Source organism: Podarcis liolepis (genome assembly GCF_965112155.1).
Source record: "Podarcis liolepis genome assembly, chromosome: 18".
Classification (NCBI taxonomy): Eukaryota; Metazoa; Chordata; class Lepidosauria; order Squamata; family Lacertidae; genus Podarcis; species Podarcis liolepis.
The window spans coordinates 10,786,920-10,813,657 of record NC_139572.1 but is presented as its reverse complement, the minus strand read 5'-3'; the positions used below and the strand labels follow the sequence as shown (position 1 = coordinate 10,813,657).

Genomic DNA, 26,738 nt, shown 5'->3' with positions numbered 1-26,738 from the left:
CTGGAACACCCAATGCCTGAGACCAAAACCCACCTATATCTGTAATCAATAAAGTTGTGGTGGTTTCTAATCCACATCAGTTTGCCTGAGTTTATTAATCACATCTTACATTTAGCCACTGCTTGGTTGGCAGCGGCACTGCGACTGGGCCCACGATAAACAAACAAACAAACAAATATCATGATGAGTCCCCCCCCTCCCCCCGAAAAAGCACTGGTTATAACACCAGATTTCAAAGGCATCAAGTTAAAAGAATACCACAGTGGTTTGGGGACACTGGAAACCTCAAGAATTTTTGTTGTTGTTGTTGTTGGGGTGAGGAGACACAAACACACACCGAACAAGAAGCAAGCAGTTCAAAAACCTTCTATAAATGTTTTTATTTTGTAAACAATGACATATGTGAGTGTCCCCATGTCCGTTCCAATTCTAGGTTTCCACTTCTATCTTGTGCAACAACACCTTTCGTTTACAAGTCAGCATTGTTCTATGAAAAAGTCAGGGTTAGTTTTTGCAGCCCATCTCTCCATCAAGGGATCCAGTGTCTTCCTAAATCTGTTATCAGTCAGAGGAAAGTGAGTGGAGGCAGGAACTGGAAAAGGAAAGCAAGGAAGATCTTTATTTTCCCCCGTCTCCCACCTTGCAAGGAGGTGAGGGCGCAGAACAAGGGCGCATAAGAGCTTTTAAAGGTTTTAGAAACTGCCCAACCCCTTAGCCAAAGACCACCGAAGAGCATCACACAAGTGCCACAGAAAGAGGCAGTCTACAGCTGAAATTTGAGAGAGTGGCTCATCTCCTTTCTGTCCAGATACCTGGCGATGTTTGCACCTGGCGATGATGCCCTGGCTGGCTAGTCTGGGCAGGACCCGAACCAGCGGATTCAAACACTAAGAAAGGGGACTCCAACTTTCTGATGGCAAGAGCTGTTCAACCGTGGAATGGGAGGTGATGGGGTGATGGAGTCTCTTTCCTTGGAGGTTTTTAAGCAGAGGTTGGTTGGGTGGCTGCCTGCCAGGGATCCTTCAGCTGAGATTCCTGCGTTGCAGGGGGTTGGACTAGATGGCCCTGAGAGGTCCCTTCCACCTTGACAATTCTGTGAAGTGTGCTAGCACTGAGTAGACAAGGCAGCTGCTGCTGGGAGCTTCAGGAGAACCCCTGAGTGGACCTGAAGCCACAGAGATATTAAAAAACAAAAAACCCACAGGCAAACTGGTGAGCAGGGTTTGTGGTTTTTTGGCTTTGCACAATGCGATCTGGCTTGTGGCTGGACAGTGGAGGGTGGCGACCCCCGGCTCCCCTGCCTCATTGCTTCTTCTTGATGTCGTCTTGCGAGACCACCGGGGAGAAGAAGGCCGGATTGCGAAGACAGCGGTACACCAAAAGGTGAGGCCCCACGGCGTAGGCAAGGTTGAAAAGGGTGACCAGCCACCAGGCACTTTCGGGGGTGCGGTAAGGAAACGGGGTGTGCTGGTGGAGCGAAGAGCCAATATGAGAGAACTGGGCCTGGAAGGAGGAACAGACAGAGAGAGGAGGGCTGTTAGGACGTCCTTATCTTCACCAGAGAAATGTTGGAGGGTAGGGATAAGTCACTAGGCAATCTTTAGAAGACATCTGAAGGCAGGTCCCACCCCTCCCCAAGCCACACCCTCTCTCTTAAGCCACACCCCTCTCCACAAACCGCACACAGGACTCAGCTATACAGCTGCAAATAAAATGTTTTAAGTGTGATGTAAAGTGGGTGGCTAAACCACAGAGCCTAGGGCTTGTCGATCAGAAGGTCGGCGGTTCGAATCCCCGCGACGGGGTGAGCTCCCGTTCCTCGGTCCTTGCTCCTGCCAACCTAGCAGTTCGAAAGCACGTCAAAGTGCAAGTAGATAAATAGGTAGCGCTCCGGCGGGAAGGTAAATGGCGTTTCCGTGCACTGCTCTGGTTTCGCCAGAAGCGGCTTAGTCATGCTGGCCACATGACCCAGAAAAACTGTCTGCAAACAAAATGTCGGCTCCCTCGGCCAGTAAAACGAGATGAGCGCCGCAACCCCAGAGTCTTAGTCATGACTGGACTTAACTATCAGGGGTCCTTTACATTTTTTAAAGTGCAGTATTCAAGTGTGACACTAGATGGCGATGGTGAGCTACAGCAAATTTAGCATATTTCTCAAATCATTTTTTTAAAAAGCATTTTCACAGGGGGTTTTTATGTGTGTGTAGATTCCACCAGACTCTATTAAGCCACACCCACTCTCTCAAGCCACACCTACCAGCCCTGTTTCCCACCCTCCTTGAACATTTTCACCCATGAAATCTGAGCATGCCGGGAAGGAGGGCAGAGAGGGCTGTGTGCAAGGCGGTCTGGGAACCAGCTTGTTCTGCACAGAGAAACCTGGCCTGTGTTGCTCCGCCCACATTTGGTCATGGCCCCGCCCACCATTGGGATGTGGCCCCCCGCAAAGCTGCCCAGAACGGAGTGCGGCCCTCGCATCCCTCAGCTTGGAATACCCTGTGGAAATCCAAAAACTGGAACTGGTGTCCTGTGACAAAGCAGAAGAAAGCTCCTTAGCCCCTGCTGCAGTCCATACATGTCCACGTTACCTGGGCAATGGCGCCAGCGGAGATCAGGGCCCAGTCGGGCATCCATGAGCTTCCCGGGGTGAGCAAGCCGTAAAGGCAGAGGCAGAAATATGGCAGGCCGTAGAACAGGAAGACGAGCATCTGGGAAGAAGGGCAGGCAGGAGAGTCAGGAGGCAGAGCAGAGCGGCAGTCAGAGTTCGGTCGAATCTCAAGGCGACCGCAGAAACTCTTGACTGCCTTTGAGACACAAGGACAAAAAGCAGGCCAAGTTTTTTGGTTTTTTAAATGACAAACAGTGTGCTTACAAAGGCTTGTTGTTAGAATCACAGAGTCAGAGTTGGAAGGGACCCTGAGGGTCATCCAGTCCAACCCCCTGCAATGCAGGAACAGGCAGCTGTCCCAGACGGGGATCGAACCTGCAACCTTGGCGTTATCAGAGCTTGGCGCTGCTGTTGTTGTTGTTGTTGTTATATTTATACTTATTCCTATTCGGCCTTTCCTGCAGCCAGGACGGCTGGCACAAATCAAAACAGCCACAGATAAAAATACAGAAAGCTTAAAACATGTAAAAGAGTCAAATGTAATTAAACTCTGACAGATTTTTTTTTTTTAAATCATAAAATGCACATAATAAAAACAGCACTATCAAAAAGCCCTTTCTTTAAAACGCAGACCTGCGGGAATAGAAAAGCTTTGCCTGCCGATGGAAGGACAGCAAGGAGAGAGCCAGTCCGGCTGCCCCAGGCCGGGAGTTCCAAAGTTGCCTGGGAGCAACCACCTCTTCCTTTCACTCAGTGACGCAGATTGAGGTGTGCAGTGGATCAAAGCAGTGCTCAGGACTAACAGTTGGCCAAGCACGGGTCCCAATTTCTTCCACAAGAAATTTGTGATTTGATCCCAGAATGTCCTGATTTCCCTTAGGACGTCCCTATTTTCATCAGAGAAATGTCGGAGGGTATGGGCTTCTGTGAGTTCTGGTGCTACGAGAGAGGGAGGAAAACGTTTCTCTCTCCACCGACGCTCCCTTTCCCCCTGCAGAAGAACAAGAGGCTCTGCTCACCTGGATTTTGGGATAAGCCACCGGGTCGCGCAGGTACGGCTCCTGCTGGTTGATGTAGTCAAAGCAGACGTCCGCCTTGCAGTCCAGAACAACCTGGAGGCAAGATCAGGTCAAAGAGGATGGAGGGCGGATTTCGTTGGGGTTTTTTATCAGGAGAAATTAGGAGCACTAATGGGAGGAGGAGGAACGCGGGTGGCGCTGTGGTCTAAGCCACAGAGCCTAGGGATTGCAGATCAGAAGGTCAGCGGTTCGAATCCCCGCAACGGGGTGAGCTCCCGTTGCTCGGTCCCTGCTCCTGCCAACCTAGCAGTTCGAAAGCACGTCAAAGTGCAAGTAGATAAATAGGTACCGCTCCAGCGGGAAGGTAAACAGCGTTTCCGTGCGCTGCTCTGGTTCGCCAGAAGCGGCTTAGTCATGCTGGCCACATGACCCGGAAGCTGAACACCGGCTCCCTCGGCCAATAAAGTGAGATGAGCGCCGCAACCCCAGAGTCGTCCGCGACTGGACCTAACAGTCAGGGGTCCCTTTACCTTTACTTAATGAGAGGAGGGGTGGGCAGCCTCCGGCCCTCAGGCCAAATCTGGCCTAGCATGGGTCCCAGTTTGGACCACAAGGACATTTCTCCCCCTCTAAAGCCACACCACCTGTCTTACTTATGGGACATTAGGGCAGGGGTTCCAGCTTGGATAAAATATTGGGGGGCCCACCCCCACATAATCGATCACATGTTCTGGTGCATGGACACCATTTGAATGGCAGTGTGCATTAACTATGGAGGGTCCCAGCCCCCTCAAATATTTTATTGGGGGGACGAAGTTGGCGCAAGGTAGAGAGAGCCAGCTTCTCGTGGGGAGCTTGGTCACTCAGCCAGCGGCCAGCCAGCGAAGCCCTGTGCGCTATGACTCCCAAGCACCTAACTCCTGGCTGGCTGCCACAGGCGAGCCTATGGCTACAATGATGGGCAATTGTCAGGTGGGTTGCCCACCCACCCCACAACCCTGTCAAAGTTGTGCCATGGTGGGGGGCACGACAATGAAACAGCAGAACTGATAAGGATTTGGGTTTTGTTTTATAAAGCAAGGAAATTTGAGGAAATGATATGTGATGAGATAAAAAAGATGTTTAAAGTGATTATATATTTTCAAAAATCAAGCTCTTCTCCTAGGGATTATAGGGAAAGAAGATTATGCTGCTTATGTATGTCAACAGCAGCATATTTTCCCTATGCATAAAAATGGAAAAAAGAAGAAGGATTAGTGAAGTGGTGGACTAGGCTGAATCGGCAAAGCTAATAGCTAAAAGGAGAGAACTTAAGGATGATTGCTTTATGTAAGAATGGAAGCCTTTTTCGGACTATTTAAAGAAATATGACTGTATGATGAATTCACAAGCAGGATTTGAACTATGAGTAACAGAATGAATGAGAGATTATTGAATTATTGTCATAATGCAATGGAGAGAAGACAGGGTCCAGCAAGGGGGAGAAATAAAAACGCCCTGGAAAATGGAAGGGGACGTTGACCAAGCAAAAGAAGAACCTGTTCTGTATTGGAATGCACATGTGGAATTTCTGGAAATTTAATGAAATAGATTTGGCCAAAAAAATGATATTTTTTAAAAAAGATGGTTCTAGTCCTCATGAATTCTGTTTGGGCATCTGTCTCACTGACTTGGCAGCGGGTCTCCAGGTTTTCAAGCAGGGAATTGCACCCTCCACCCCCACCACCAACCTGGAGGGGACCAAACTGGGACATTCTGCCTGCAGAGCAGATACTCTAACCCCTGAGCAATGCTGCCTCCAGAAGATAACCATATGCTCACCAGTCCCCGGAACAGAGTGAAGCTGATGTCGAAAAGGAAGAAGCCCACCAGCACCAAGTCCAGGGGGCGCTGCAGGAGGCTTTTGCGCTGCTCTTCCGAAACCTTCCCCAAAGGAGAAAAAAGGAAAGTAAGCTGACAGAATTATACAACTGTTGAGCTGGAAGGGACCCCAGAGGCCATCTAGTCCAACCCCCTGTGGGTCTTGAGTCGATGGTGCGTTTGATTCATGTGGCATGAGCCTATAAACCAGGAGTAGCTGGGGAAACCCAGCCAGATGAGCGGGGTATAAATAATAAAATTATTATTATTATTATTAATTATGAAACTCAGACGTGGCGGTCTGAGCGGCTCTGGGGATTTTGCTGTCCTCTGTCGGAAACAGGGCACTGCGCTGGGCAGTCTGAGCCACCAAGGCAGTTCCTTATAGGCCCTTAGATAAGCCTACGGGGCACACATTTGCCGTAGTAACTGAGTGTATCTTCTGCGGACATTCGCGGTCTATCTTGCCCCACATGTGGGGCTTCTCTGTTTCAGGAAGTTTTTTATGTTTGATGTCTTATTATGTTTTTATATGTGCTGGAAGCTGCCCAGAGTGGAAACCCGGCCAGATGGGTGGAGAATAATAATAAATAATAATAATAATAAATTTCCTAGCGCTTGAGCTGGAACCCACAGTTGGTGCAGAATGCTGCATCAAGATTGCTGACAGGAGTGAGACGCCATCTGAATGTCACTTCTGTGCTCAGAGATCTTCACTGGTTGACAATTTGCTACCGGGCCAAGTTCAAATAAGCAAATAAAAACCCTCAACCACTTGCGGAAAGGGGTTGTTTTGCTGATGGAAAATGAGGAAATGAGAAATGACATCACCTCACGTCATGCTGGCTCCTTCAACCACTTCAATCTGCAGAACTGCCACCATCACAGGGTGACCGTGATCATTTGGGTGTGACTGCACCGAACTTTGGAACTCCTGGCTGATTGGCTCCTGCTAGAAGCTTTTTTCCTGTTTTTCATTTAGGCTAGCCTATCCAGATGTCTCAACGTCTTTCCTTTTAAACTGATAGTCGGCTTTAGTTATTCTTATTTTCAAATCCTTTCCATCGCTGTTGTTGTGGGGGTTTTTTTGCAGGGTGTGTGTGTTTCTGATAACATTATTGTTTTATTCTGACCGTAGATTGCTTTGACCACCATAAAATCATGGAATCATACGGGGACTGAACTTGCAACTTTTGTGTTATCGGCACCCCAGGCTCTAACCGACTGAGCTGTCCTGCTGAAAGCGGTACTTAAATCTCCTGATGTGTGATTTAAAAAGAAAGAAAGCCGGTGGCTAGAGAGGAACCACTGGGGAGATCAACTGGGAAGGAGATTCTGGACGGAGCAGACCTTTGCTCTGATCCAAGGAGGCTCTTCTGACAGTGGTTTAGGGCAGCTAAGAAGAACCTCCACTCAAAAGGGCAGTCTACCTCCTACCAAATGCTGGAGGGACAAGAACGTTGGTGCCTCTGGGGCCTTCCTGGGCTGGGGGGTTTCTAGCTGTCAGAGACAGGATGCTTTGGCTTAGAAGGCGCTTTCTTCCGTTACCTTATCGGCCGTCTCGAGGGACAACGTCTTGGGCTGGGCAAAGATCCTGGAGGCAGCCCAGATGAGGGCGAGGAGCAAATGGATGTTGAGGAAGAAGTCCGGACGGATCTCAGAACCGTATTTCCCTGGGAAAGCAAGGATTGGTCTCAGTCCACCCACAAGTTAATAATAATAATAATAATAATAATAATAATAATAATAATAATAATAATAATTTATTTATACCCCGCCCTTCCCGGTTCAAAAACCGGGCTCAGGGCAGCTAACAACAAATTTAAAACGCTTAATTGTAAAAGCAGCATAAAATACAGTATAAAAACATGAATAACAATAAAAGTCAAAGTTCAGATATCAATTTAGGGGAAATCCATCTAATAAGCATTAGATAGTCACCAGGGCTAGCTGGCTGAATTGGTCCTATTTGGGCCAGCGAGGAGACCAGGGGAGAATTAGCTGTGGGGTCTCAGAGTGGGGAATCTTCATAAAAAGGGGAGATGGAAGGAAGAGAAGGGGAATAAAAGATCAGGCTGAATTCAAATGAAATGCCAGGCAGAATAGCTCTGTCTTACAGGCCCGACAGAAGGAGGTTAAATCCTGCAGGGCTCTGGTCTCCTGGGACAGAGCATTCCACCAGGTCGGAGCCATCACTGAGAAGGCACTGGCCTTGGTGGAGGATAATCTGACTGCCTTAGGGCCTGGGACCTCTAAACTATGGTTATTCATCAACCTTAAGGTCCTCTGCGAGGCAGACCAGGAGAGGCGGTCCCGTAAATACAAGGGCCCTAAGCCACAAAGTCAAATCTTGGGGACGCCAGTCAGCCCAGTTCTCCTGAGGGACTTTATTAGAACGTGGATGGTGGAATCATCTGCCCCCCACACTCCAGCGATTGCAGGACTCCAAACCCTGCAGCCCTTGGCTGAGGTGGAGGGAATGGATGAGTTTGCCACCTTAGGGTCTCCACACTGGATTTTTTGTAGGCTTCACTCCTTAGTCTTCTCTTCTTCCAAAGATGTCCCACAAGGCAGCAGAAGTTTCCCTTCTTCTAAATGGGCTCCCTTCCCAGGTGGACAAGCCCCACCTGCCCCTCACTTCCTTCTGCAGAAACTGCCTTCTTGACCATTTTGTAAAAAAACTAATACAAAATTACTATTAAGAAAAGAAAAGAACATGCATGTATCTTTAAAAGAGAGAGAGAGAGAGAGGTGGCCACCTTAGGACACCTCCAGGCCCTGCGCCACCAATCTCAGGCTTTAGCTCAATGATCAGAGCACCTGCTTCGCATGCATAGAATCACAGAGCTGGAAGGGACCCCAGGGTCATCTAGTCCAACCCTCCGCAATGCAGGAATGCAACAGGTCCCAGGTCCCATCCCTGGCCTTTCCAGTGCGGGCTGTGTCACTACTCCCTCTCTTGAGCCTCAGAGAGCTGTTGCTGCCAGCCCGTGTTGGCAATACTTTGCTAGATGGGCCAGCGGTCTGTCTCATTATAAGGCAGCTTTCTGTTGAAACTAGACCTTCATTCAAGACCATGAGGACTAGACCCTTGGTTTATTTTTCCATAAAACGAAAGGGCATAGCTGTCAAGTGTCCCTTATTTGAAGGGACAGCCCCTTATTCCAGCGCCATGTCCCGCTGCTGTCCCTTATTGATGGATGTCCTTTAAATGTCCCTTAAATGATGTCCCTTAAATTTCAAAGGAAGCAGCTCCTCTCCCTTCCTCCCTGCCGGCCAGGGAGGAGGGAGGCTCCAACTGTGTTGCTTGGCTGCGTTGCTCACCCAATAAGGAGTCTAAGAACGACTGGGGGGTGGAGCTTGCATGCCTTGTGTGTGGCTAGTTAATGCAAGCGGAGGGGGGTTTTGAATGCTGGACGCCATTTTGTTGCACGTGCTGCTGCAAACTTTGCAGTGCAAAGCCAGGCCGGGGAGCCATCTTAAGTTGAGGCTGCATAGGCCTTGTGGTGCATGTGATTCAGATTCTATTCAGTTGAACCTCTGGTTACAAAGTTGGTTGGACAGTGTTCTCGAAGCTACCAGCATGAGTTTGACCAGACTGCAGGAGGGCAGGAAGACTGGAGTGCCTGGAAGAGGTGAGGCTGTAGGCCCCTTATTTTGGTTGCTGGTCCCTTATTTTCAAGGCTGCTGGTCCCTTATTTTCAAATCTGTAAGTTGACAGCTATGCGAAAGGGCAATTGCTCAGAGGTAAAGGACCTGCTTTGCACAAAGAAGGACTGGGAAAGAAAGGTATTCTCTGCCTGAACCCCTGGCGAGCTGATGCTGCCAGCCAGTGTGGACGATACTGGTTTGGGTGGACCACGTGGTCTGGCTCAGAAGAAAGGCAGCTTGTTGCAGTGTGTCAGAAATCCCACCCAGCAGTCTGGACAAATCCCTAAGAGAAGCATAGGATCGTATGGTTGGAAGGGACCCAAGGGTCATCTACTACAACCCCCTGCAGTGCCAAAATCTCAGCCAAAGCTGAGATAAGGAGAACAAAACTCCTGCTCTTCCCATTTTTCATTCGAAAGGGAAGATTTCATTCGAAAGGCAAGCGTTTGCCAGGGAGCAACTCACCAACCACATTCCCCAGCAGGTAGACGGCAAAGTTCATGGTGAGGGATCCGACCCAGTAGAGCCCCAGGTTCCGGAAACTCTTTCTGGAGAGCAAACAGAGAGTCAACACAGCTTGCCTACTCAGCCCCACCAAATATAATGGGTCTATTCCCCCACTCCTCACCCCAGGCCTGAAAAATCCTCCCCCCTCTGTCCCAGAGGGAGTTTTTATGCCTCCAAACAGCTCCAGGACCTGTAAAAACCCAGGGAGTCCACAAAGCACTACCAGTTGGATTTCTGCCTGACACCTTTACAAAGGTTCTGCAAAATCCCCAGCAGAACGGACAACCTCTGGACTCTTTTTTGTTGGAGGTTTTTAAACAGATGACCCTTGATATTCCTTCCAGCTCTACAAGTTTATGACAACAGACCTGTCTCACCTTTGAGTGATGGCTGCAATCATGGCCAGCTGGAGGGCAAAGTGGGTGGTGGCGGCCCAATAGCAGTTCATCATACCGTGAGCTGTGCTTAGGTATGGCTCACCCTATAGGAAGCAGAAACCAAGACGTCAGTCACAGCCCGAGACCCGTCCCGTCCTTCAACCATCCATTTCAACGTCTGCATGTCCCCCAGAAATTAAAAGCTGTGACTCTGCGGCCAAAAAGCAGCTTTTGCGTGACACACACACACACACACACACACACACACACACACACAAGAACAGGTTAGTTCCTGGCATTTCCAGCTGTGGCTGAGGAAATGGTACCTAAATCCCCATCTGAAAACTTGAAGAGATGCTGCCAGCCAGTGTAGGCAGCACTGAGTTGGATGGATCAATGGTCTGACTTGGCTCAAGGCAGCGGCCTATTTGAATTGGTTCTTTATTCAAAATGCTGAGGACTAGAATCTTACTGCCCTACCTAGAGATGCCTGTGACCTTCTACATGCAAAGCAGTGCTCTGCCGCTGAGATATGAGTCCTCCCTGAACTAAGGGATTGCTAAAGGGTTGGGGGTGGACCGAATGGCCTCATGGCACATTTCCGAAGCAGCGACTCTATGGCTGTGGGCTTGGGGTCCAGAGAATAGAAGAGATGTTTTTTCAGTGTCCAATGTGCCATGCTCAGCTTTGCTATAGAAAATAGCTGGGCCAAGTACCTGCGATTTGTTGCCATAGGGCAGAGAAGGGGCAAGCCAAGGGCCCTCTGGGTATGGCTGGACTCCTGCTCTCGTCATCCCTGGCCATGCCGGGTTGTGGGTGATGGGAGTTGGAGTCTAGCGACATTGGAGGCACCTCACCCCTGCTATGGGAACGGACGTTTGTGCCGGAGGATGTGCAGACAAAATCACAAATGCATAGACAGTCACAAATGGAGTTTCAGAACCTGCGTGGAGGGAGCTCTGTGATGTCATACCCCCAAACTTGGTGGCAAGAAAAAGACAATTTGTTGATCCCTATCTCTTCCTTCCTGTCGCTGTAAACTCTTTTTTTCCTACCTGCGATGGCGGATGATATATGTTTGCTCTCCTCCATTTTGAACTGGGCTATGGATATTTGTAATCTTTATTGCCTGCCTGATTTTCGTCACTGTATTTCCTGAATCCTGGCAAGACTTATGTTGTGAGTAAACTTTGTAGTTCCTGGCGGGGTGGGGTAAGCGAAGACAAGAGACAACAATTAACTAGAACACTGTTCCCTGCTCAGAAAAAGCATTTTGTTTCCAGAAATTCATTCTGACTGTGCAAATAAAATATAATGGAGAGAATTCTACAGAATGTCTTGCTACATGAAAGACCTACATTGGCTCCCAGAATGTTTCTGAGCAAAATTCAAAGTGTTGGTGCTGACCTTTAAAGCCCTAAATGGCCTCGGTCCAGGATACCTGAAGGAGCATCTCCACCCCCATTATTCTGAGGTCCAGGTCTGAGGGCCTTCTGGCGGTTCCCTCCCTGCGAGAAGTGAGGTTACAGGGAACAAGGCAGAGGGCCTTTTCGGTGGTGGCGCCCGCCCTGTGGAACGCCCTCCCATCAGATGTCAAAGAGAACAACAACTCCCAGACTTTTAGAAGACATCTGCAGGCAGCCCTCTTCAGGGAAGCTTTTAATGTTTGACAGACCACTGTATTTTAATATTTTGTTGGAAGCCGCCCAGAGTGGTGGGGTATAAATATGTTGTTGTTGTTGTTGTTGTTGTTGTTGTTGTTGTTGTTGTTGTTGTTGTTGTTGTTAATATTATTATTTGCACAACCAGTCCGGATCCAATGATTCCCAGGCCTGCACCTCCACATGGTGAAGACATCAGGTGCCATCCTGGCACCCAGGTGTCCTCACTTGGTCACAGGTGGCCAATAGGTGCAAAGAGTGCCTAGCTAATTTTGAGCACTGGCTGTTAATGGTGTCACTACCTATGGCCAAGCTGTAGAAAGGTACGGATGTACCCCCTTCTCTCAAAAGGTCTTGTGTCTTCGGGGGCCTGGCTGAAAGGAAACCTGGCTGAAAGGTTTTATGTGATAAAACCACCCACCACTCAGACCAAGGTTTGAAGCATCTGATATGGGTCGCACACCCTCCACGCCCTCCCGGTTGCACTCCTGCCTGCGAGGACTTGCCTGTCTCGTGTAGCCTTCCAGGAAGTTGCTTATGTAGCCATCTTCTTCCAGAACAATGACGGCGCTGATTCCTGACACGAAGGAAAGTACAACGAACACTGCAGGGATATGGGGAAATAAATATTTGTGTTTTCCACTGAATGCACTTTTGAGTTTCATGAGGGATAGCGACATTTTTTTTAAAGGTGCCCAGGTGGTCAGCTGTTTCCACACATACACTAAACACACACAGAGAGAAAGAGAAGCAGGGAAAGGAGGGGGGGCAGGCATGAAGATGCCCAAAGAGAGGAGAGACTTACCATAGAAGAGGGCATCCTCAGAGTCACTTGCGGAGTAAACCAGAGCAAACAGGAATAAGAGGATCCCGAAGGCAGTCACTGCGATGGCCGAGGGGCTGCAAGCGAGGAGAAGGTGAAAGGGGGAGGAGAAAACAAGGATGGATCCAAAGTTAAAAACAATGAAAAAGAAGCAACACGTTTGGTTGTGCGTGGCTTGACCATTTCTTCATATGCCCAGACATCCTGCTACTTTAACGTAAGAGTCATCCTGCTGGATCAAGCCCACAGGGCCCACCTAGTCTAGCATCCTGGCCTCGATTCGGAAGCATGCTGCCAACAACTGGGGGGAGGCAGAGCACAGCCGTCCTGGCTAGGAGACATCGACAGCATACCCTCCAACATTTCTCTAGGGATGGAGATGGCCTCTTTAACAACAACAATTTTAATACCCCCCCCCCAATCTGCCTGGCTTGCTCCAACCGCTCTGGGCAGCTTGCAGCATATATAAAAACAAAAATAAAACATTAAACATTGAAACAGCTTCCCTATATGGGGGCTGCATTCTGATGTCTTCTAAAGGTAATAAACTATTATTATTATTATTATGACTATTATTATTAATTAGTAGTAGTAGTATATAGTATTTCCCTATTTTCATCAGAGAAATGTTGGAGGCCATGAAAATGTTTTGTGAGTCCACACCTAATCTTGCCCTCTTATCAAATTTATTCATTGGTTTGTGCTTTTCTTTTTGGCAAGCTACTGAAAAATAAAATAAGATAAAACTGGGATTAAGAGCTTTTCTCAGGAGGGTGGAGGTTGTGTGTTGTGTGTCCTAATAGAGCACCTTCCTTCTGGTAGGGAGTGCTCTGTGGGGTGGGGAACAACAAAACCTTGCGGGGCGAGGAGGGTCAGTTGCACGGGGAGGGGGAAGCACCCCCGCTTTCATCTGAGGAATGTTAGAGGGTGTCATTTCGGCTCTTTGTTCCAAACCCTGAGGACTAGAACCTCACTTTGGGTTTGAGGAAGGGCCATAGTTTTCCAGGCTTCCAGGCAGAAAGTCTGTGTGCAGATCAAGGCTGGAGATCAAGGCTGCAGCCTTCTGCATGCACAGGAGCTGTTCTGCTGCAACCCTGGTCCAAAACCCGAATTGACATTCAGGTCACACAAAAACCCCTTTTCCTCTGCAAACCTGCAGCTCCAGCACCTGCAGATGTCAGCTGGGAAGGGGTAGGGAGGAGCCCCTGAGCTGCAAATTGAAAGGTGGTTTTCTCTCTGTGTGTGTGAGAGAGAGAGGTAGCTCAGAAGCAGCCACTGTGCATCAGCCACACAGCTGCAATGCAGATCCAGACCAAACTCAGAAACCTCCTTGCAGCAGATTTTATATATATATATATATATATATATATATATATATATATATATATATATATATATATATATATGGCTCTAGAAAAAGTGCCACTCAGCATCCGCAGAGCTGCACAGGGGGTCTTTCCAGATCAATCGCTGCCTGCAGTGGAAGCTAGCAGAGGACAAGTGGATCACGGAGGAAGAAGATCTATCCCGGTTCAGATTTTTTAAAAGGGCTCTTTCAGCAGATGCAGAAGCGATAAAACTCCACGCTTGGATTAGGGTCCCTTCCCTGGAAGAGGATAGCAGGATTCTGGTCTTCATGAACAAAGGGCTGAATTACATGGAGCCCAGGACGCTCAGACCCTTCAAGTGCCCCTGTTTTCCAAGGACAGTCCTGGCTTTACAGAAGGCATCCCAGTTTCTGATTTGATCCCAGAATGTCCCACTTTTCCTTAGGAAACTCCACAGTTATATGATTCTGTGAAATATGTTTGTGTGTGATTGAGTGGTATATAGAATCGTAGAACTGCAGAGTTGGAAGGGACCCCGAGGGTCATCTAGTCCAACCCCCGGCAACGCGGGAATATTTTGCCCAATGTGGTGCTCTAACCCACAACCCTGAGATTAAAAGTGCTCAACTGACTGAGCTATCCTCCATTACTTATAGGACATGGTGGCGCTGTGGTCTAAACCACTGAGCCTCTTGGGCTTGCTGATCAGAAGGTCGGAGGTTTGAATCCCCACGACAGGGTGAGCTCCCATTGCTCGGTCCCAGCTTATGCCACTCTAGCAGTTCGAAAGCATGCCAGTGCAAGTGTGGCATCTGAATATAGACTGCATATTTAATCAAGACTTATATTGGCTTATATCTTGATCAGGTTCCTAAATTAAATGGGCTTAGATTTTCAAATGTTTCATGCCAGGCAGAGAAAACCTTGGCCATTCTCCTAAGACAAGGGCCCCCCCCTTGATTTATAGCAGAAAACAATTCTCAAAGTCGTAAAAGCTGAAATTACAGACTGAGTAAGGACATTGACCCTACATGTTACAGAAGATAACAAAGGCAGAGATAAACATAATTAGGAATGGGCAAATAGTAAAATGATACCATGGGCCTCTCTTAAACCTTGAGCTGTATTTTCTAAGGCCAGAGGCAAATGGGAGAAAAAACATCTAGCTGACAGAAAAAGAGAGCATTTTTAGGAAACTGGTTTGGCTGGGGAAGAAGAAGCTTCTTCCTATTTTATTTTGAGGCTGGAAAGGAGGGTGAAAGGGGGGGTGTAAACTAAAGAGGTTTCTTTAAAAACTGTTTTTTACTGAGTTCCTTCCTTTCTACTTTGAGAAGCTTTATTCTTTTAAAAGGTTACCTATGATAATGTATGAAATATATTAGCTTAAATATATTGGTTTAAATGTAACTATGCAAAGGATTTAGAAAGTAACAAATTTAGATGTTAGATTCTTATTTCATAGAATCATAGAGTCCTAGAGTTGGAATAGACCACAGGGGCCATTGAGCCCAGCCCCCTGCCAGACAAGAAGACGCCATCCGAGCAGTCCTGATATATTAGCTGTCAGACATTTGTTTAGAAACCTTTAAATGAAGTAGATCTTTCAATGTTGATGTGAAACTCAAGATCCTTGACATATGTTTAAGATAAAAATTTAAGATTAACCATTTGTTTTAGAAGGCAATAGGGCAAGGAGGGCAAGAGGTGAGCTGGTAATTAAGATTCCTTGTTGAGACACATGTAAGATATATTACTACTTATTTGTCATTTATAGATGTAACAATATATAGCTGTTTGTCCTCCATATAAGGACAGGAGGATATGGGTGTATCTTTTAGGATTGGATATAGCAATCAGCCAATAGGAAATCCAACTAGGCTGATTGGACAGAGGCAGCCACAGGAGGAGCAAAGGGGGCTGGATTAAGGGAATATAAGGGCTGGCCATAATGGCAGGAGCCAGGCCAGAGCTTGGTAACCATATACCACTGTGCCTCTCATTTATTTGTCTGACAAATAAATAATTATTTTAATTTCTCTATTGCTGCGTTGAATATTTCATTCCAGCTAAGCGTTAACCACAAGCAGGGTGCTACATTTTATGGTGCCGTGACTCGGATAAGTGGTCTGCTGGAACGCAGCCCCTTCGCTCTACTGAGCAGGGTACAAGAGAGAGGATCTCTAAACTGCTTACCCAGCGCGCACTGGTAAATTTTTCCAGGGGGAACGCAGAAGTCTCGTCTGTCTGATACCCTGCTCACTGGCGGCGACGGACCGGGGGGAAACGGAACCAACCAGGGGTAAGTGCACAAAGGGATTTTTGGCCCTCCAATTAATTGGGAGGAAGAGAAGTCTTGATCAAACTTCTGCGTCTCAGTAAGTGGGAACTGAGTACGCTAGGTGGTTGGATATATCAGATGGTGATCTGGTGGGGGAAAAGGGAAGTTGGGAGGTAGTGTGTGGTGAAGTATCCAGCGCATTGTATGTGTGAGAAAGTACAGAGCAATCTGTAGCTGACCTGAGTGTGGAGTGGGTAGTACTTCGGTTCCCAGTGAGGCGACTCCATCTGGGCAAGGAAATCCACGAAGCGTGTGTGTGAGTGACTGAGTGGATACTTCACAGGGCCATACAATGGGAGTTGGGGGTTCAAAGGGGGGAAATACACCTCTTGAATGTATGTTAAATAATTTTAAGAAAGCCTTCTCAGGGGCATATGGAGTCAAAATGACGCCAGAGCGCCTGAGAACGTTATGTGAATTAGAGTGGCCGAAGCAAAATACTGAATGGCCATCTCAAGGAACCTTTGATATAAATTTAGTAAGCAAACTTTGGTCCAACATCGCCAAAGAAATTGGAGGGTGCCCAGAACAATTTTCATATATAGATTCCTGGCTGAGCACATTAAATAAAAATCCTCCATGGATAAGGGAATGCAAAGTCCAACGATGCAAATTATTGGCTGTAAAAGCCGAAGCTAGAAAAGGAATCTTGCCAAATAAACTCAAACCCATTTTTGAGGGACCAGAGGAAGAGCTGCTTCCACCTCCACCTTATGCTCCACATCGAAGGGAGCCTAATCCAAACCCTCCACCAGTTGTAACCCCAAGGCAAGAAAGTGGAATGAATAATGGGGCTGGAGTCACAGAACTTGATTCCTTGATAGATTATGATAAATATCTTCAGGAGGCATTGGAGGCCTATAATAAAGCCCAAGCAGAAGTGGTTATTCCATCTGTGAGTCCCAGTAGAACTCCATCTACAGTCTCTTTTAGTGAAACAACTGATTGCCTACCCCAAACTCCTGTACATCCAAGTCCTAGAGAATTATTACAGAAGTTACAGGGAGACCTTAATCGGTCAGCAAGCAATACAGCCAGGCGTATAAAGCTGCTAAAAGAACGCCTTGGGACAAATACCATCCCCTATGATTTGAGGCCCCTAGAGCAAAGCGAAGAGAAAGATCATGTAGTAGCCCCTCTTAGAAGAGTATTTGATGCACTTGAGGAGCCTGTGCTGGTTAACGGGCTACCTGGACCAAGGCCACCTCGAACTTCGACCCTGCAATATATTCCATTCACGACTACAGATCTGATGAATTGGAAAACACACACCCCATCTTTTGCAGAAAAACCTCAGGCTATGATGGACTTGGTGACTTCAATAGTAAATACTCATAGTCCTACTTGGACAGATTGTCGCCAGCTTCTGAATACTCTGTTCACCACTGAGGAAAGGAGAGACATAATTGAAAAGGCACAGATATATTTGCGTGAGCAGGCCAGAGTGGGAAATATTTTTAATATTGACCGTCATCTCCAAGACAACTTTCCCTTGGAAGATCCTAATTGGGATCCAAACAATGTAATTCACCTGGCCAGACTTACCACCTACCGCCAGACGCTTGTGCAAGGTATCCGCAGGGCATGCCAGAAGCCCACTAATATGTCTAAAGTCTCAGAAGTAGAACAGAAACCAAATGAGAGTCCAGGAGACTTTTTAGAGAGGCTGCAAGAAGCCTATCGTATATGGACTCCTTTTGACCCTGAAGCCCCTGAAAACAGCAGAATGATTACTGCTACATTTGTGGCCCAGTGCGCTTCTGACATTCGTAAGAAAATTCAGAAATCAGAAGGATGGGAAGGGATGCTGATGAGCCAAATTATGGCCATTGCACGCCGAGTTTATCGGAATAGGGATGAGGCTGAGAAACAAGAGAAGAAGAAGTGGCAGAAGGAAAAGATGGTGATGCTAGCCACAGCAGTGATGTGTTACCCATAACACTGTTGTGTTCGGTGTGCACCCACAAAAAGACTTAAGTTGTCACCTTTTGAGCTCCTGTATGGGAGACCGCCCTCCTTTGTTCAGGATATTCCAACTGACCTCAAACAAATAGGAGACCATGTGACACAGGGACAAGTGCAATCTCTCTCCCGTGTTTTTGTCTCTCTCCCGTGTTTGTTTGTTTTTTTATCTTAACAGGTGGGTCCTCGAGCGCACGCCGTGCAGCATTGCCAAGCCGATTCATCAGCTCCAGGCTGGCATGGCATATGGGTGAAAGAGTGGAAACGTGATCCACTTGCACCTAAGTGGCGTGGACCTTACACCGTCTTGCTCTCTACTCCAACAGCGGTGAAGGTAGCTGAGGTGACCCCCTGGATTCATCACTCTCGTTTGAAGAAGTCCGAAGGCAGTTGGACGTGCAAAGGTGACCCCTCTAATCCTTTAAAACTGACTCTCTCCAAAAACCCCTGCATCTAGCCCTACCGGGAACGGGCTAGGTCACGGGCAACATTAGACGACCGGCCTGCTGCAGCCACAACCTGGAAGCTGGCTGACCTGCGCACGCCTGAAGCTTGAGGAGCATCTGAACCAGCGATTGTGGAAAGGACAGATTCTCTTATACAATTAATTGACTGCCCACCCCCTTGTGGAACAATTATCAGAGGTATTACTCATTGTTGATCCTCGGGATATATGTTTTGGTCTTGGTGGTTCCCCATTTCTGTCACTGGGGGAATTATATTGGGACTAATATTTATTTGCTATCACTATAAGGTAATCTTTTGTGGAAGGAATGCATATGCTAGACATCAACATGATTCTATTATTAATCCTGATCCCTTGGGAAGGGGAAGGGTCCTTGAATCTGGCCAAATTGACTAAATATGGATTCAGCCATGACCACAATATGTGGGTAGGTTTAGCTGAAATGGTAGCCAATGTTGCAAATAGGACCAATTGCCTTGTTTGCTCTCTTGGGCCAGATGATTCAGAGGGAGGTATGCCCTTATTACCGATACCATTAGATGCCATTGGTATGGTAAGCGAAATACCACACCAAACAGAAGTACAGAATTTCCCCGGATGGAACTCAACTAAACCATTACGAGTTATACCTGTACAAGGGGAATTCTGTGTACATAAATCATCAGATGCAGCTGATTCTACCATGATAGGCTCTTCTCATTGTCACTATACTTGGGATAATATTAAGAATACCTGGGCACACGATACTACCTATCGAACTCGGGATGCCTTGCCCTGTGCACCTCCTTTTATTCATGCATGGAAAGTGGTATGGAACATAACTGTGACAGAAAAAGGCAATCTAACATACTGCACTGTGAACTCTCTACCTCTTTTGCTATTTCGCCTTCTGTACTCCACGTACCAAAGACCTCAGACACGATGGTTGTGGTGGATATGTGGAGAATGGGCATACAAGAAACTCCCCTCCAAATGGAGTGGGACTTGTTTCCTGGGATGGGTATTGCCACCAATGTGGATTATGCCCACTAATTTGGCCAAGCGAACACGAAGAAACGCTGATATTTCTCATATAGCAGGAGGAAGTACCCAAAGTTGGAGCGGTACTGATGATTGGCCACCAGAGCGCATTATAGCCTATTATGATCCTGCCTCCTGGAATCCTGGTGAGCTCATACAAGGGGCACGGGATCCTATTTATAATCTAAACAGAATAATTCGATTGCAAGCAGTAGTGGAACTTGTAACCAATGCAACGGCCCGGAGTTTGAGACTTATTGCACAACAGTTGGATGAAAGTAGAGCCGCCATTTTGCAGCTGAAAATGGGAATGGATTATGTACTTGCCAAGCAGGGAGGCCTATGTGGAGTCTTGAACTTGACAGGGAATGCCTGTTGCTTTAACATTTCTGATAATGGTGAGGCAATCCGTGTGTTGGCCACAAAGATGGAGAATATAGCACATGTCCCAGTACAAACATGGGAAGGATGGGATATGGGATGGCTCACCAATTGGTTACCTAATGTCACAGGACTCAAAGGGATACTATTGTCTTGCTTGTTTTTCTTGACAGTAGTGGTAATGGTTTTATGTATGATGCCATGTATCATCTCATGTTTTAGAAGTACAATTAGCAAGATGGTTTCAAATGAAACTCTACCTCATATCATGGCCCTATACAGAGCTTTACCTCAGGAATATGATGAAGGTCAAGCTATCAAGGACACTTGGGATGAAGGTCCTTGAGCTTGAAAGGGGGGAATGTGGCATCTGAATATAGACTGCATATTTAATCAAGACTTATATTGGCTTATATCTTGATCAGGTTCCTAAATTAAATGGGCTTAGATTTTCAAATGTTTCATGCCAGGCAGAGAAAACCTTGGCCATTCTCCTAAGACAAGGCCCCCCCCCCTTGATTTATAGCAGAAAACAATTCTCAAAGTCGTAAAAGCTGAAATTACAGACTGAGTAAGGACATTGACCCTACATGTTACAGAAGATAACAAAGGCAGAGATAAACATAATTAGGAATGGGCAAATAGTAAAATGATACCATGGGCCTCTCTTAAACCTTGAGCTGTATTTTCTAAGGCCAGAGGCAAATGGGAGAAAAAACATCTAGCTGACAGAAAAAGAGAGCATTTTTAGGAAACTGGTTTGGCTGGGGAAGAAGAAGCTTCTTCCTATTTTATTTTGAGGCTGGAAAGGAGGGTGAAAGGGGGGGGTGTAAACTAAAGAGGTTTCTTTAAAAACTGTTTTTTACTGAGTTCCTTCCTTTCTACTTTGAGAAGCTTTATTCTTTTAAAAGGTTACCTATGATAATGTATGAAATATATTAGCTTAAATATATTGGTTTAAATGTAACTATGCAAAGGATTTAGAAAGTAACAAATTTAGATGTTAGATTCTTATTTCATAGAATCATAGAGTCCTAGAGTTGGAATAGACCACAGGGGCCATTGAGCCCAGCCCCCTGCCAGACAAGAAGACGCCATCCGAGCAGTCCTGATATATTAGCTGTCAGACATTTGTTTAGAAACCTTTAAATGAAGTAGATCTTTCAATGTTGATGTGAAACTCAAGATCCTTGACATATGTTTAAGATAAAAATTTAAGATTAACCATTTGTTTTAGAAGGCAATAGGGCAAGGAGGGCAAGAGGTGAGCTGGTAATTAAGATTCCTTGTTGAGACACATGTAAGATATATTACTACTTATTTGTCATTTATAGATGTAACAATATATAGCTGTTTGTCCTCCATATAAGGACAGGAGGATATGGGTGTATCTTTTAGGATTGGATATAGCAATCAGCCAATAGGAAATCCAACTAGGCTGATTGGACAGAGGCAGCCACAGGAGGAGCAAAGGGGGCTGGATTAAGGGAATATAAGGGCTGGCCATAATGGCAGGAGCCAGGCCAGAGCTTGGTAACCATATACCACTGTGCCTCTCATTTATTTGTCTGACAAATAAATAATTATTTTAATTTCTCTATTGCTGCGTTGAATATTTCATTCCAGCTAAGCGTTAACCACAAGCAGGGTGCTACACAAGTAGATAAATAGGTACCACTCTGGCAGGAAGGTAAACAGCGTTTCCATGCGCTCTGGCACTCATCACGGTGCGCCAGAAGCAGTTTAGTCATGCTGGCCACATGACCAGAAAGCTGTCTGTGAACCATCCAGCAGTCCTTCACCTTTACTATTATTTATACTACTTGAATATCTATCTATCTATCTATCTATCTATCTATCTATCTATCTATCTATCTAATGGATATTTAGAGATAGATTGCACCTGAACTTGGGGTTTCAATTTACTGTATTCCTTTAAAAACAACAACCTTGTAAGCTATTTATTAGCTGATGTGGCTAATAGGAAGGCTGCTTGCATGTCACCAACCTGCCCATCCCCGCTCAAGGGTAAGCCTAGCTGTGATTCACCAGGCTGCTGGGCCAGATAGCAAGTCCCTGTTTCCCAGATAGCGCAGGGAAAAGATCAAAGTTCGGCCGCCTGTCCAGAGTGCATCAGGCGCCAGCCAGCAGAGCCTTTAGGACACGAGCTCGGCAGCTGCCAGGCCAGGCCAAGCGGGGCGGGGGGGGGGTGTTTGCAAATTCCCCTTACTAAAATAGTAGGGGAAAACTGCAGTAAATATGTTCTCTGCAGCAGTTTGACAGTTGTTTGTTTGTTTAATTACAGTGGTACCTCGGGTTAAAGATGCTTCAGGTTACAGACGCTTCAGGTTACAGACTCTGCTAACCCAGAAATAGGACCTCGGGTTAAGAACTTTGCTTCAGGGTGAGAACAGAAATCGTGCAGCGGGAGGCCCCATTAGCTAAAGTGGTACCTCGGCTTAAGAACAGTTTCAGGTTAAGAACGGACCTCCAGAACGAATTAAGTTCTTAACCCGAGGTACCACTGTAATTGATTTTCCAAAAATCAACTTCCCTCACACCCCCCCCCCCCGGTTTCCTCAATTTCTCTATTACTGCTGCGTATTGTAATTATACCATGCCTTCTTTCCTCCAACTTTTTTCTCAGTATCTCGATTACTGCTGTCCTTACTCCAAACCTGTTAGCATTTTAGCATATTTACAATGTTTTTTTAAAAAAATATTGCCTACAAACATTTTCCGATCCTCCTTAAAGACTGACTCATATCTAATTTTGCTAGCTAAACTTGCTAATTCAACATATTCCATAAACTTCACCTGCCACTCCTCTGCTTGTGGCCTCTCCTTCCTGGGAGGTTTTTAGGCAGAGATTGGATGGCCATCTGCCATGGATGCTTTGGCTGAGATTCCTGCATTGCAGGGGGTTGGACTAGATGACCCTCGGAGGTCCCTTCCAACTCTACAATTCTATGATTCTGTGCAGCTAGGAAGCTGATAGCCAAACAGGGGTAAGTGGGCAATTGTCCGCTTAGTAAACAGGAGTGAGAAATCTGGCATGGAATATTAATGCATGCATTAAAAAGAAAAATAGATGTGAGAAATAGTGGGGGGGGGGGGGGAGTCTCATCCAAAAGTTGTTATGCCATTTGCTGACTATTGGAGTCATAGTGGTTGAAATAAAAAATTTAAGGTCATATATATATCAAACTGCATATATAAACCACATGTCTGAAACCCCACAGAAAGTCCTGAAACCATTTTGTCCCTCCCAAATTGACCTCATCTATTTCTCTGCCGAAGGAAAATGGAAAAGCCTCCCCATTGTCTTTTCCTTCACAAATCCTGTCTGTGTATGAATAGGGTGTGAGCCTGACCTGGCTCAGGAACTAAGTATTTGTCATTACAAAAGACTGGCCAGGCTCTCCAAGGTATCCAATCAAGTGAGCATTAACAGGTAACCTTCCAGACAGGAGGTAAACAACGCGCTCAGATTTCTGCTGTAGACTGCCTTTTCTGTGATGTAGGTATGATGTATCGGGGGGGGGGTGTTCTTGGGTTACACCCCTTCTGTGATGTATGTATGATGTATGGAGGGGTGGTCTTGAGTTCCAGGGCAGGCAATTAAAAATGTCTATATAAGGGCGGACACACCTTTGTTCGGGGTTCGTCCTCCTTTCCTGCGTGTGAAGGGGGCACCCAGTCACAACAATTCAATAAAGATCAGGCTTACTAGCTGCTTTGCTTCTCAATATTCTCTGGTTGGCCTCTGTTATTTTCTCTGACTGATGGAGAACCCACAAAGGACTCTGTAAGGGCTCTGGTGTCCCCCATAAGGGAATAAGGGCATATTTTTGTTTATTACAAGGTCAATGCAACAATAGCGGGAAAGTTTCATTGGAAGTAATGCAGAATTTGTTCATAAACCGGCAAAACTGAACAGGAACAAAGAAAGCTGTCTTTATGGCTGTTGGTTCATCTGTCTCAGTAGTGTCTGCACTGACTGGCAGAAGCTCTCCAGGGTTTCAAGCAAGGAGTCTTTTCCAGCCCTACCTGAAGCTGGACTGAGCCTAGTTTTCTTTGTGCAAGGCAGATGCTGTAACCACTGAGCTGCAGCTTCTTCCCTAAACGCCTCTTCCCCATCCACACATTTCTGAAAAGGGCAGTTTTAAATAGGTGCATTGCCTGCTCTGACCTGTAGCAGCTACTCCAGGATTACATACCCTCCAACATTTCTCCAATGAAAATAGGGATGTCCTATTTACTACTAATAACAGCAATAATTTTATTATTTATACCCCACTCATCTGACTGGGTTGCCCCAGCCATTCTGGGCAGCTTCCAATAAATATTAAAACATTAAACATCAAAAAATATTCTCTATCCAGGGTTGCCTTCAGATGCCTTCTAAAGGTTGTCTCGTTACTTATCTCCTTGGCTTGGGGGTCGCATAACTCCGGACCCTCCAACATTTCTCAGATGAAAATAGGGACGTCCTAAGGAAAAGCGGGACATTCCAGGATCAAATCAGAAACCGGGACAGCTTCTGTAAATCCCTGGAAAATAGGGACACTTGGAGGGTCTGGGATTTCAAACTGGAGACATTTCCAGCAACACCTGAAAATGTTGGGGATCTGCGCCCCAACTCTTATGTTTGCCAATCTTCAGGTAGAATCATAGGATTGTTGAGTTGAAGCGGACCCCCAACCCCCTGTGCTGAAGGAATCACTCTGCATTAATAGGGGATGTTGTTGCCCTATAGAGCATGCCCATTCCTCCAGACGGCAATATTGAAGAAGCGTCCCATGGTTAAACTGTGGAACTCCCTGCCACAGGATTAAACAAAGTCAGAGGCAGCAATGCTTCTGGATTCCAGCTGCTGCAGGACAGGAGAGGGCTCTTGGGCTCAAATCCTGCTTGCAAGAATTTATTTATTTTTTTAAAAAAGCTTAACTAAAAGTAGAAATAATCTGAATATTTGAAATTGAAATGCTTGCTGAGATGCCACCATCTCCCTCCCTAGCGAGCGTTTCCCTAGAAAAAGTCAGTGCCTGCTTTTTGCAGGCAGCATATCATGTCATCCTTCATTGCAATGTGCAAGCTATTCTCTGCAGAACATCAGAATTCAGGATACTACAGCATCTCTCTTGCTCAGCCAGGCACCACTTATGCCATGCAGACGTCATTCTGTACCTTGCGGAGAGCAAAGACCTGGCTAAGGTTGACAAGGGCAGGAGAGCGTCTCCCTGGGCTGTGCTTACTAGAAAAACTGCATTGGGAAAAAGGAGGAATTTGAGAAGGAAGTGCTGAAAAGGTTTTCAGCAAATCCAAGAAAGCTTTAAAAAACAATTATGAAAAAAAAGGCGTGTTCTTTGTAATTTTGCAAAATATACTCGCCAGTTGCATGAAAGGTACTCCCTGATGTTAATTCTCCATTTGACTTCCTAGTTTTCAAATGAATGAAGATTTTGACAGATTTTTCTGAGCAAAAGAAAGTAATTTGGAACAACAGTTGCTGAAACATTTCATTCCGAATCTGCTAGACAGAGCCGGGCAGAAGATGCGGACAGGTGGGTGCCCTGCCCACCCCCACAACATAAATCCTAGCTCTGCGCATTTAGGTTTCCCATTGTGGCATCTGTGGGAACAGGATGCTGGACTCGATGGGTCATTGGTTTCATCCAGGAGGCTTTTCTTAGGTCCTTAACAACTAATAAAGCAAAACAGCGGCATAGACAGTCCAGTAAAACAATGCACCAAAATGGCACTAAAATTGCCTTCTTGACAAGTTGCAAGATCGGCCTGCAAAAACCCCAAACCACCTCCTTGGCCTTAATACGTAACTAAGAATTCCTTTCTTAAAGCAATAAAGAAATAAAATCAGCAGAGTCACCCCACAGTCCCTTTGAACGGCCATGCTCCAATGGGGGAAATTTCCAATAAGCTGACGTCTCCATTTTCATCGGAGGGAGATTGGAGGGGACGCCTCTATTTTCATTGGAGAAATGTTGGCGGGTATGTTGTTAGGACCCAGAATGTATGTTTTACCTGCATGCTTGCTTTGGCTGCTCCCAAGCGGCCTGGGTCAGATGGTCAGGTGAGGGTGATCACCAGAGAGAGCAGGAGATTCAGAAATGGTCAGGGTTATTCTTATTTCTCCCCCGCCCCCCAACAACGCCTTCACATGATACTCACTTATCCAGGGCAGCCAGGCCGTCCATCAGGTAGAAGGGGAAGGCAAAGAGGAACAAGGCGATGGTCAAAAAGAGTGGATGCGGTTTCATGGTAAGAAAAATGGGCCGCGCGGCTCAGCCGGCTGGGAGTGCAAAGTCGTGGGAATGCACTGGGAAGCAAGTTGGAGGGTTAAGCGGCCGGCTGGCCAGCCTGACACGCAGGCGTTCCTCTCGCAGCTCCAGCGATGCCTCGCCAGCCGCTTTCCCACACAGCCCACCCCATAGGCAAAAGGGAACTATTTGGCAGTCCAAAGGTCAAAGGAGAGAGACTGCCTTGCACAAGACCCAGGGACCCACCTTTTAAAAGGGCGACACAGCTTTTTAAAACATTTGCTTCTCCTAAGGTGGTCCTGTCCACATGTCCTTTCTTGGGGCTCGCATTATGACCAGCCCTGACCATTGGGCAAGCTGATCGCTGGGAGCCCCAGGTGGCAAAGCACATAATGGCAACTAGATATTCTGTTTTGGCGACTGCAACCTTGGTTTAAGGAGTTATTTAGCCCCTTG

The 26,738-nt window shown here is 46.6% G+C and overlaps 1 protein-coding gene across 1 annotated transcript; it reads right to left on the bottom strand.

The window, feature by feature from the left end:
• Positions 1 to 350: 350 nt before the first annotated feature.
• TM6SF2 (transmembrane 6 superfamily member 2) lies at positions 351 to 26,468 on the bottom strand. Its single transcript, XM_083484066.1, has 10 exons — positions 26,194 to 26,468; positions 12,489 to 12,583; positions 12,190 to 12,287; positions 10,023 to 10,126; positions 9,604 to 9,686; positions 7,036 to 7,160; positions 5,449 to 5,550; positions 3,628 to 3,720; positions 2,589 to 2,708; positions 351 to 1,503 (listed from the first exon to the last, which is right to left on the bottom strand). Exons 1-10 carry the CDS (start codon positions 26,280 to 26,282, stop codon positions 1,303 to 1,305), a joined length of 1,110 nt encoding a protein of 369 aa, XP_083340192.1. The 5' UTR covers positions 26,283 to 26,468; the 3' UTR covers positions 351 to 1,302.
• Positions 26,469 to 26,738: the final 270 nt, after the last annotated feature.

Excerpts from the sequence above, each read along its gene's own strand:
- TM6SF2 (XM_083484066.1), bottom strand. The coding sequence starts at position 26,282 with ATGAAACCGCATCCACTCTTTTTGACCATCGCCTTGTTCCTCTTTGCC. Across the intron at positions 7,161-9,603 it reads CCTGCTGGGGAATGTGGTTG|GGAAATACGGTTCTGAGATC; the intron begins GTGAGTTGCTCC and ends TTGCTTTCCCAG. Across the intron at positions 1,504-2,588 it reads CCGCTGGCGCCATTGCCCAG|GCCCAGTTCTCTCATATTGG; the intron begins GTAACGTGGACA and ends TCCTCCTTCCAG.